At 36.7% G+C, this 12,426-nt stretch overlaps 2 protein-coding genes across 3 annotated transcripts in view; one reads left to right on the forward strand and one right to left on the reverse strand.

Moving 5' to 3' along the window:
- Window positions 1-9,136, forward strand: part of SDCBP (syndecan binding protein) — a 29,683-nt gene extending 20,547 nt beyond the window's left edge. Inside the window, exons 5-9 of one of the 2 annotated variants that reach the window (XM_023222370.1) lie at window positions 2,145-2,306; window positions 4,262-4,437; window positions 5,865-6,036; window positions 6,804-6,895; window positions 7,963-9,136. In XM_023222370.1, coding sequence (XP_023078138.1) covers window positions 2,145-2,306; window positions 4,262-4,437; window positions 5,865-6,036; window positions 6,804-6,895; window positions 7,963-8,017 — 657 coding nt within the window. In that variant the 3' untranslated portion in view covers window positions 8,018-9,136. The remainder of the gene's footprint in view (window positions 1-2,144; window positions 2,307-4,261; window positions 4,438-5,864; window positions 6,037-6,803; window positions 6,896-7,962) is intronic. The other variant, XM_023222372.1, reaches the window with a different exon arrangement.
- Window positions 9,137-10,455: 1,319 nt separating this feature from the next.
- The window catches only part of NSMAF (neutral sphingomyelinase activation associated factor), a 75,816-nt gene continuing 73,845 nt past the window's right edge, over window positions 10,456-12,426 (reverse strand). Inside the window, 2 exon segments of the mRNA XM_023222366.2 lie at window positions 10,456-10,788; window positions 12,246-12,355. Coding sequence (XP_023078134.2) covers window positions 10,694-10,788; window positions 12,246-12,355 — 205 coding nt within the window. The 3' untranslated portion in view covers window positions 10,456-10,693.

Raw genomic sequence — 12,426 nt, forward strand, 5'->3', positions numbered from 1 at the left:
ATAAAAATCATTTTTAACTCGGGTGTACAAAATGAAGCCATGTATCCCTCGATATAAATGAAGTTGCTCTCACCCTTTCTCTAGAAAGGGATGATACCAGTTAATGTGGCCATCTCTGGGCAGTGGTCATGGTATTGATTACTATATGATATTAATTACCCTTATAAGTATTCACATTCCCAACAGAATTTTTTTTTTTTTTTTTTTTTTGAGGCGGAGTCTCGCTCTGTCGCCCGGACTGGAATGCAGTGGCCGGATCTCAGCTCACTGCAAGCTCCGCCTCCCGGGTTTACGCCATTCTCCTGCCTCAGCCTCCCAAGTAGCTGGGACTACAGGCGCCCGCCACCTCGCCCGGCTAGTTTTTGTATTTTTAGTAGAGACGGGGTTTCACTGTGTTAGCCAGGATGGTCTCGAACTCCTGACCTCATGATCCGCCCGTCTCGGCCTCCCAAAGTGCTGGGATTACAGGCTTGAGCCACCGCGCCCGGCCCAATATTTTTAATTTAAAGGCAAAAGTGTAAAGTTAACCACTACCAGCAATTCATACATAAAGGTAAAAGGAGGTATAGAGGAACAGAAAGATTAATTGCTGTATTTACAGGAAATATACAAATACAAAGAAGAGAGTCATAGCTGCTCTGATTCTTATTTTAGTAACTGGTCCTGAGGCTATAGTTAAAATTTAGAACTTCCTTTGTTCACTAAATGGATGCTTAGATCCCTTTGCCCTTGGGCAATACTTCAGCTGGTCTTTTTTAAAAAAAAGTTAATACCTAGAAGGGTGACTTAAACCTTCATTTTTTGTGTCTGCATCTCCAGGGTTCTTCAGTGCGCCACCTTTTCTTTTTCTTCTGTTTTATTTTAAATTAATTTGTTGCTGGAGATTTCTGTTAACTCTTCATATCTACTGAATTTTTCATTTCACATATTTTATTTTTCTTCTCGATGTTTCATCCGGATCTTCCTCTCCCCAGCTATTTATTGAGGTATAATTAACAAATAAAAATTGTTTATATTCAACTGTATATCTCAATACAACTTGATGTATTGATAAACACACACACACAAACACATTGTGAAATGATTACCACAGTCAAGGTTATTAACATATCTGTCACCTCACATAGTTACATTTCTTTTGGTGTGTGGTGAGAACACTTAAGATGTACTCTTAGCAAATTTCAAGTATACAGTACAGTATTATTAACTATAGTTAACTATGCTGTACATTAGATCTCTAGAACGTACTCATAACTGAAAATTTGTACACTGTGACCAACATTTTCTCATTCTTTGCCCTGCCCACCCCCAGTCCCTGACAACCTCCCTTCTACTTTCTACTTCTGTGAGTTTGACTCTTTTCAGATTCCACGTATCAGTGAGACCCAGACGGTACTTGTCTTTCTGTGTCCGTTTTATTTCACTTGGAATAATATTCTCTATGTTTATTCATGTTGTCCAAATGGCAGGATTTCCTCTTTTTAATGGCTTAATATTGTTCCATTTCCTTTTTGGTTGGGGAAAGGTTCCACTTAAAATAAGACACCAGTTTTGGTTAGGAAAACTTGAAAAAATTAGAAACTTGTAACACGGTACCTGACACAGGTCCCTAATGTAGGTATTCTGGAGCATTCTAGTTCGTGCATATGATTTGTTAATCATAATAATAGATGGTTATTAGAGTGGAGGAGACATAATAGTTGACTCTCTTTTGTGTGCCAGTGCCCATGCAGTTTTCATTTAATCCTCTCAGTAACACTGAGGTAAGAAGTTTGCCCCTTGTATGGAAATTCTGAAAGGATAAGCAGATTGTCAGAGATCGTGACATACAGAACCGTCTGGAAAATATTTCAATAGTATATGGCCTTTAAGTTCAAAGATAATACATTTGAGATGAAGACAAGCCAATATACCGGTGAAACAAATGCCAGTGAATTCAAAGGGCAACAGAGAGTCATTGAATCTATTAGAGATGATATGTGTGGGAATAAGTTAATGAAGAATTAGTAATAGAGCCAGTGCCATTTTTATAGACATCAAACTTTATCTGAAGGAAATTATTTGTGGATTGCCCAGTTAATTATCATTGTTCTTTTCAAGGAGAGTGTTTCTGAATATTGACACATAGTATACGGTTTTGTCAGCAGTTGGTAGCAAGACCTTCCAGTGTGAACTATATGGTGGCTCCTGTTACCGGTAATGATGTTGGAATTCGTAGAGCAGAAATTAAGCAAGGGATTCGTGAAGTCATTTTGTGTAAGGATCAAGATGGAAAAATTGGACTCAGGCTTAAATCAATAGATAATGTAAGTATTTTAAATACCTATTTGAATTTGTCTAAATATCTTACATAATTGATTAACGTTAAAATAATTTGAAATGGAAATGCTTTAATTATAATAGTGCATCTGTAGTTGAGAATATTTTAAATCTACTAACTTAAATTTGTTCAGTTGGGGGTATTCTGTTTTGCAGAGGCATAGTTGGGACTTCCAACCACATTACTTTGAAAGATGTTTTTCTTTTCTGAATATTCTAACTGGAATACATTTCACTGGCCTACATATAATGTACTTTGTATAACAGAATTGTGGCAATTAAATAGAGCAGATGTGAAGGTTAAGAAAAAACTGACCAATAATAGTCAATGTCGGTGTGCTTTTTTTTTTTTCTTTTTTTTTTGAGACAGAGTCTCTCTCTGTCGCCAGGCTGCAGTGCAGTGGCGCGATCTTGACTCACTGCAACCTCCGTCTCCCGGATGTGTGTGCATTTTTAAACCAAATGATCAGTATTTAACTTGTGAGGTGGTTTTTGCAGATTTGTTATTAACATTCTTCACATTTGAATTTAGTAGGTCATTTTTTGAGTAAAAGTTTCTTTCTAATTAGGGCAGCCATTACTTTATAATTACCTCTCACTTTAATATACTGAATATATGAAACAGGGTTACTCTCTGAGGAACCATTTAGAATTGTTAAGGACATGCTGAGTCTTTACCCCAATTTACAGTTTCAGCCATTACCTTATTGGATTCAGTTTCAGTCATACATCTGTAGCTTAGTGCATCCAGCCTTTCCACACAGAAAATGGTAAGTGTGGTGCACTGCTGTAAATGGAGGAGGCTGATCTTGGCAGGAAGCCCCAACCCTGCCTGCCCACCCAGGGGGCTGAGGCCATCGATGATGGCCTTGCTCACTTGTATCTTATTCAGAATACATCTGCGTGCTTGGTTGGGATGCTCTGACTTTGCTGCCCTTTCTCCAAAATCTTCAGGGAATAGAGTATACTGCTGCCCCTTCCGCCAGGATTGCTCTTGTGTTCTTTCCTCTGTCCTAAAGAGAAAAGATACTTTTCATAGACCCCTTGGCCCTACTGTAGGAAATACTTGCAGTGGATTTGTTCACTTGGCCAAAGGGCATTTGTTCTTATATGGGGTGCTACCTAGTTCTTGCTTATCACTCTACAATGTAACAAGATATGTGATAGAAATGTGTGACCTAGCTTAGGATTGAAGTAGATGCACTTATATTTTACCAGGCTTACTCTTATACTTATCTATTTATATTTTGTTCAACTTCTGATTGAGATTTTACGTAAGTAAAAATATCCATGTAAGTAGTTATTTGTTAATAGTACTTGAGTTTTCTGTATTTATTTCATTGTGTGTTCTTGATAAGCCTGCGCATGTGGATTTAATATGCCCATCTTTTTAGTCTGACAAATAAACTTTAATCTTACTTGATTATACACAATTTAGCCAATGAGTAAAAGAATGCTTCAGCTCAAAAGGTAGAATTATGACCTTAAACTGTCATTTATTAAGCTGTAAAAGAACTCATCAAACTTTTTAATATGTGACTTGCTTTTCCCCTAAATATGATTATGGACTGATAATCTGGTATTCTATCAGACTCATAGACGCTTGCATTTATTAAAGTTGTCCCACTTTATTTTCCTTAGTTTTGTATTCCAAGTTGAAGGGGGGGATTGTGGTTGGTCAGGTGGGTTATGATTTGGTATAAAAATCGCCATTGAAATCTCACTTTTTTGCCGTATTCTTTGGAGTTACTGTCTTGATAAATTTTTCAGTTTCTTTTGAGGTGATAACTGGATACACTCATATAGTTTTTCCTTTTTTTCTTTTTTTTTTTTTGTCACTAGGGTAGAGTTTTTAACATAAACAGTTGTTTCCTAATTTTCCAGCATTTTAAACCGTATCATAGTAGTGGTAAATGACAAAAATTATTTTCTTATTATCTAGGGTATATTTGTTCAGCTAGTCCAGGCTAATTCTCCAGCCTCGTTGGTTGGTCTGAGATTTGGGGACCAAGTACTCCAGATCAATGGTGAAAACTGTGCAGGGTGGAGCTCGGATAAAGCGCACAAGGTGCTCAAACAGGCTTTTGGAGAGAAGATTACCATGACCATTCGTGACAGGTAAGCTGTTACTAAACAGCTCAAATGAAAATTCAATACTAGTTTTCCATTTTTTTGGACTTTCAGAGTCTGTGAATATATTGTTGCAGAAAATGATAAAATGTTATTGATGAGCCTTACAGTCTTGCAGCTGTGTGGTGCAGACTTTTTGTTTGTTTTTAAAGCATTCTGATACGATACCTTATTTCAGAATTTATAGGACAAATCTCTAGAAAATAGAAAATGTATGTTGGAGAAGTAACTGAGTAGCAGGGTATCGCTGGGCTCACTTTCCGACTTACTGCTTAGATACATCTGGCCTAGTTTTATCAGGACTCTCAAATTGTAGACATACTATCACAGTGGTCCCTCCTTGTGAGGGTCACAGCCCATGCAGACTTCCAAGTAGTGTGGGAGTTCTGAAAACCATATCAAGACTTTTAGGTAGTTATGAAGCAGTAGTTTCCAAGAACATGGAATATTCTGTTTAGCAGCTCATTCACTTAGACCTTAAACATTTAGCACGTGAAATAGGGGCCTCCATATATTTTCCTGTCTACTCCGTACCCAATTAAGGGTAGACCTATATCACATCACATCATTATAGTAAGCTTTGGGTTTTTGTTCCTTCTCAGTGAAACTTCTGTTTTATCTTTGTGTTTCCAGTTGCTCATTCAGTTTAGGTATTTAGTAAATGTTTCAGATGAATGTCCTTTTTACTCTAAGCAGAGTTTCAAAGAGTAAGTTGTACTAACAGGAAGAAATGCCTCTTCTGAATTTAATATTGTAAACACAAGTTTACCATAAAACCCTTATGATAACATGATAACAGAGTTTATAGAGAATCAAGCAAATGTAACTGGTGTAACAACTTTAGAGGGACAGCTGGATGCCTTTTAATAATAGCTGCATGCCTTCCTTTCCAAAGGGGCTTGAGGAACTTACGTCTTATTGCTGCTCTAGTTTTTCTTTTCAAATATAACAATGTATAAAATTTTCAAAGTCAAGTTGTGAGAAATATTTTAAAGGTTTTAAACAAAAGAAATAGTTCCTAAATATGATTTGGCTGTAGCAAATACCAAAAGTTAATAAAAAATAAAAATTATTTTTACCACTGTGATTTAAAGCTTATCTTATTCTTAATACTGTAAAGTCTGATTAATTATAAAGGAAAAACATATTGATAAAACCATATAACGCAGTTGTCTTTGATACTTAAAGAAGGAAATGTTGATTAGTAAATCAGTCAAACCATAATGAATAAACTTAAAAAAAACTTTCACACAAAGATGTTCTGTGAATGTATAAAATCAGAGCTATAAGTTGCTCTTATTTAGAAACAGTGTTTATTATAAAAGTATCCAGTATGGCAACATTTATGGTATATGAAATCCATTAAAATGTTTACCTTAGAATTAAGTTTTTAATATAACCCATTATGTTTGTAGGCCCTTTGAACGGACGATTACCATGCATAAGGATAGCACTGGACATGTTGGTTTTATCTTTAAAAATGGAAAAATAACATCCATAGTGAAAGATAGCTCTGCAGCCAGAAATGGTCTTCTCACAGAACATAACATCTGTGAAATCAATGGACAGAATGTCATTGGATTGAAGGTAAGGAACAGACTTTGTGCCATGTTCTGCTGCAGTTTTAGAAAATGTCTGTCTTTTGACTATATTTAGGTGGCGCTGTTTTCACATTGACTTAGGTGGGAGATGGGGAACGTGGGGCCTGGGCTCTTGCTCTGGCCAGTCACCGGAATTATTTGGGCTGTTATCTAGAACGACAGTTCCTATAACAAGGGGGCTGGAATAAATGATTTCAGAAGTACCTCACACTAGAATTCTGTGGAAATATGGGCAACAAAGATTTTTATGACATTCTAAATGAATAGTTGCCCAACATTTCTCAATCCAGGAATATAAGGAAATGAATAATAGTTTTGGTTCATATTAATACTTGATTTTTATAGTTTTTCTCCTCCACAAATGCCTAAATAAGTCTTTGTTAAGGTCAAAAAGTTTTAAACATGACCACCTCATTTCACAGACTTTGATTTAGAATACACAGTTAACTAAGAGGAGATGGTAGTATTGTATATGGGGAAAATTATTTAATATTCAGAAAGGAAAAGGTTTTTTTGGACTAAAATATTCAACTCAGTTTACTTAAGCAATCTGGTTACTAGCTGTAAAATAGTGTACAATTAAACTTGGTAAGAAATACTAGAAAAAAATTAGAAATACCAAGCAGGATTTTAGAGATCTTAATAAAATGTAACAGGACATGTATTTTGTATTTCTTTACCAAGACTGGCATAGTTTTGTATTTATTAAATAAAGCCTCTGTGGAATTAATTTTTAATATGTGTTTTTATCAGGACTCTCAAATTGCAGACATACTATCAACATCTGGGACTGTAGTTACTATTACAATCATGCCTGCTTTTATCTTTGAACATATTATTAAGCGGTAAGTAAACAATTCCTCAACTTAATGCATATGGTTGTGTGACTTAATATAAGCACTATAGTTTAATTCTCAGCCCTTTGGGTCTTTTACCTAAGGAATGAATACTGGTGCTTATCTAGAAATTTGAAGTAAGTTATTTAAGTCAGAGGGGTTGGTAAGGATGAGCTCATACAACTTCCCAAGTATGGAATAAAGTCCACATATACTTTCCTCAGTTTTGATATTGCCTAGTCGAAAAAAAGAATGCAAGGAAAAGTGGGCATGCTTTTAGCTTTCAATTTGCAGTACAATTGACTGCAGTTGCACTGCCTACCACTCCTGTGCTCAGTATAAATATAGTTGTAGTGGTTCGAACTGGAGAATTCTTGCTGGTGGAATGCTAGGAGTAAGTTTCCCTTCTCTCCAGAATCTCAGGAAGCAGATAGACATGTGTGGTGTGTTGGTGCTGTCTGTGCTCAGGAACTGAGGATTAGAAAGCCAAGTGATCAGACATGAAAAGAGGCAACAAGGTTACTTCTATACAGCTTTTCGTATCCTAGCATCTACCATAGCTGTTTTTGTCAAGCCAGCTTGGAATCCTTCTTTCAGAAACTCTATCATGCATGTGAAAAGATCCATAAACATAACCATTGTAATGAAATTTTTATGTTGGCTTCTGGATAGAATGCACCTCCCTACCCTTGGAGGGGGTAAAAAGGAGTTATTGTCATGACTAATTGTTCTAAGGTTCTCTTTTCTTAAATCACCGATGGATCCCTCTACCCCAACTCATCACAGCCTTGTCATTTTCTGTTTTTTAAAAATCACCAGGTTTAATGTACAAGAATCCATTTGTATCCTAACTTCTCTAGCCAAATACAGATAGCCTTTCCCACTGAGTGTCTGTCAACAACTAGATTACCAGAGATGCTTCTGGACTCATTTAAAAGATCTTTCCCTTCTCTCCATTCACATTTGATGCTAACAGGTGCTAAATTGGAATTGGGAATTTTCATGGATTAACATAGCATTTTCAGAAACAAACAAAAACAGAATCTCAGTATATAATAAAAGCACCTCTCTTGTAGGATGGCACCAAGCATTATGAAAAGCCTAATGGACCACACCATTCCTGAGGTTTAAAATTCATGGCACCATGGAAATGTAGCTGAACGTCTCCAGTTTCCTTCTTTGGCAACTTCTGTATTATGCACATGAAGCTTTCCCGGAGCCAGCAAGCATATGCTGCATGAGGACCTTTCTATCTTACATTATGGCTGGGAATCTTACTATTTCATCTGATACCTTGTTCAGATTTCAAAATAGTTGTAGCCTTATCCTGGTTTTACAGATGTGAAACTTTCAAGAGATTTACTGACTTTCCTAGAATAGTTTCTCTACTGGAAACCTGATGCTTTTATAAGCCATTGTGATTAGGATGACTGATACAGGCTTAGCTTTGTGTGAAAACCAGTCACCTTTCTCCTAGGTAATGAGTAGTGCTGTTCATATTACGTTAGTTCTATAGCATATTTGCATTTTTAACTTGCTACCATAGTACATTTAGAATGATTGCCTTTGATTTTTTAAACAAATTCTGTGTGTGTGTGTGTGTAAAATGCCAATTAAGAACACTGGTTTCATTCCATGTAAGCATTAAACAGTGTATGTAGGTTGCAAGAGATTGTGATGATTCTCAAATTTTAACTACCTTCATTTAATATGCTTAAACTGTCGCCTTAACTATGTTAAGCATCTAGACTGAAAGCCAAAATAAAATTATTGCTGCCTTTCTAAAACCCAAAATGTAGTTCTCTATTAACCTGAAATGTACACTAGCCCAGAACAGTTTAATGGTACTTACTGAGCTATAGCATAGCTGCTTAGTTGTTTTTGAGATTTTTTAGTCAATGCATAATGGAAACTTCTTTCTTCTAAAAGTTGCCAGTACCACTTTGTGAGAAGTGAATCACTATATATTTAATGTAAAAGTTATTACACTAAACAGGATAAACTTTTGACTCCTCTTTTGTTCATTTGTGGATTAAGTGGTATGATACTTATTTTTGGCATTTGACTCTTAAGATTCTGTAACCTAGCTACTTTGGGATGGTCTTAGAATATTTTTCTGGTAACTTGTTCCATTTCCTGACTCCTTGCAAACAAAATGATAGTGACATTTTATCCTGACTTTTTTCTTCTTTTTGGTTTATGTCTATTCTAATTAAATATGTATACATAAAGTTACATTTTAGTCTGTCACTGCGTCATTTGCTTTCACCAAACTTATGCATGATCTAGAAGACAGGCAGGTGAAATTCACTTTCAGCTATGGGAGACATCATTTCCCAGAACGAGCTTGACATTCAGGGGCCCTAAGAACAGCTCACAGTGCTGAGACTGAGTGTCAGGAAAATTGCTTCCATCTGGGAACCCCAGATTACCAGGGCCAAGAGAGCTGGTTCATACCTGCCATGCAGCAGGAACTCATTGAGGCTACTGACTGTCCCTAGCAATACTTGAGACCAGATAATACTTAATAACACTTGAAACTGACTTTGAAAATTCTATTAGTGTGGTCTGACTCAAGTTTTTTCTCCTATATCATACTACCTGTAAGATACAACTGTTTTTAAAGAGTACAGAAACAGTAAGTCACACAATTAACCATGGTTCAGAGGTTGAATGTAAGAGAAAATCTGCTACTGCTCTACAGCTTGCCTTGTTTGAAATTTAGAACAGAAAAACAAAAATATTGGATTATGTACCTGAGTCTGAAGATAATTTCAAAAGTAATGGAATTACATTCATATAACTAAATATGGTTTTCTAGAAGATGATTCTAGATTTATGGTCTTAAAAACACTAGTCTTAAGTTACTTAAATAAAATGAAAACAGTTTTCTTTAGAGAAAAATATTTTTAATGTAGAAAAGATGAATAGCTATAATGAAATACAAACCGTTCCTATACACAGTAAACTTACTGTTATAAGAACTGCTAATCCTTCTCCAGGTTCTTAGAATCTGGGTACAGCATTATAGAAAGTAACCACTCTATGAAAACATACACCCAAAACGCGATGGGTAGCAATTGTGATAGATTAGGAAGACAAAACAGATTCAGAAGTAGCAGAGAATACTGCACATTTTCTTGGAAAATTGTTAATTGTTCAGTGCTTTGTGACAAGTTTCCCTAGCCCAATTTATCTCTTCGCTGTTCTCTGCTACCCTGTCCTGTCTTCTGACAATCATCATACAGGGATGATCATCTGCCTTACAATGTAACATGTTTTCCCCTAGCACTGCCACATTTTATCTGCCTTAAGTGAATGGCAACTAATGGCTTTCAACGAAGTAACCATGATTTAGAAAGTTTAAAACCACAAATTTTCCATGTGGTAAAACTTCTTTTTTTTTTTTTTTTTGAGACGGAGTCTCGCTCTGTGGCCCAGGCTGGAGTGCAGTGGCCGGATCTCAGCTCACTGCAAGCTCCGCCTCTCAGGTTCACACCATTCTCCTGCCTCAGCCTCCTGAGTAGCTGGGACTACAGGCGCCCGCCCACCTCGCCTGGCTAGTTTTTTGTGTTTTTTAGTAGAGACGGGGTTTCACCGGGTTAGCCAGGATGGTCTCGATCTCCTGACCTCGTGATCTGCCCATCTCGGCCTCCCAAAGTGCTGGGATTACAGGCTTGAGCTACCACGCCCGGCGTGGTAAAACTTCTAATTACTAGCATTGCACATTCACCAGTCTGTTTAAAAGTTTGGTTTAAAAATGCATTAAATAGAGTTCAGCTTAATATTCAGGAGAGGAAAAGGCACTTAATACTGCAATTTCCAGAAAATAATCTGTCTATCTTCCCCTCCTGTGATGATACTGCTACACTGTTCATTCATCCATATACATGTCACAGCACCTGAGAGAAAGAGACATTTTGGTTAGGTAGGAAGTTGACCAGGAGGCACTCAAAGCAAACTTTACTCTGATGCTTACTCTTGCTTTGCTATTCATTTATTAAACAAGTGAAGTAAGTTCTATTTTTTCTTGTCTTCTTCCTATAATAAAACCCTTGAATAAATTAAAAATAATTGCTTGGTACAAAGATCTCGTGAGGAATAATAAACCATTTAAGTGTAAATCTAAAGCCAAAACAACTGGAAATTATGGATATAGCACAGAATGCAAATAAATACCTTGGCAAAGTAAGTATAATACAGGTATAACATGAGAAAAAGGAGACGTGAAGGAAAAGGTAGGGAATTGGTGTAAGGTTATTGGTTTATTTTCTTTTCCACTGGAAGGGGTCAAATGACATTAAAGTTATTAAGAGAACTAAAGTCACAAATAATTTCATTTTTTTGAAACAGTCTCGCTTTTGCTCTTACCCAGGCTGGAGTACAGTGGCATGATCAAGCTCACTGCAGCCTCTATCTCCTGGGCTCAAGCTATCCTCCCATCTTAGCCTCTTAAGTAGCTGGGACCACAGGCATGTGTCATCACACTTGTCTAATATTTCTGATTTTTAGTAGAGATGAGGTTTTGCTATGTTGCCAAGGTTGGTCTCAAACTCTTGACCTCAAGCATCCTCCCACCTTGGCTTCCCAAAGTGCTGGCATTACAGGCCTGAGCCACTGAGCCTGGCCCAGAATTTTTAAGGTATACGTTTAAGAAGAAATAACCATATGAAGTTGTGACACAGGGAAGAGAATGAAGGTAGGAAGTTACTGCTTACAGTGGGAAGTCAAGGGGTAACAGGAGACACTAGAAGAATTAAAAACCAAGTCCTCCAAATGATCAGAAAGCAAGAATTTGTAAGCAAACAATCGAGTGAATCTCCAAGAAATATTAATACATGAAAAAAAAGGCCGGAAAAGTTTAATATTATACTTCACATAAACAATTTTATACACATATACCCTCTCATTCACAGGACACACACTGGTAAAGTACTGTAAGGAGGACTGGGAGGAGTCAGCGGTAGAAAGAAGCCTTAATTTTCATCATAGTTCCCTTTGTATTGTTTCTGGGTTTCTTCTTTTTTTTTCTTTCTTTCTTTTTTTTTTTACTATTCTAAAAATTTAAGATCATACTATTATCTTTTAAAAATTTATAGCTTTACAGTGGTTTTTAATTCTCCATATGAAAGTTAAAGACTTCCTTTTTGGAGTCTGATGCCTGTTAACATAAATCTAAATCCTGAGTAACCTACGAGATGCAGATCACCTGGCCAATCAAGAGGCTCCAGGGACATGTTTATAGCATGGAAAAACCATGGGTGTTTTTTGCCCAAGAATAGTGTTCCCTGATGGAAAAGGCAGGCTTGAGTTCATTATCTTGAGAAAAAAGATCAGGACAACCGCAGTAGCTGCTTACCTGTGTGGCCCTGTATTCTCTCACTGATTTTTGCTCCAAGGAGGTCCCAAACAAGCAGTTCACCAGACTGACTTCCAGATAAAACGGAATTTCCATCCCAGACAAAGCACCTGCAAGAATGATTCAGAAATAGTCCTTTCTTCATCATGAAGGAAAGACTATATTAAACTGGCCATTGTAA

The sequence above is a fragment of the Piliocolobus tephrosceles genome, chromosome 7, assembly GCF_002776525.5.
Source record: "Piliocolobus tephrosceles isolate RC106 chromosome 7, ASM277652v3, whole genome shotgun sequence".
Taxonomy (NCBI): domain Eukaryota; kingdom Metazoa; phylum Chordata; class Mammalia; order Primates; family Cercopithecidae; genus Piliocolobus; species Piliocolobus tephrosceles.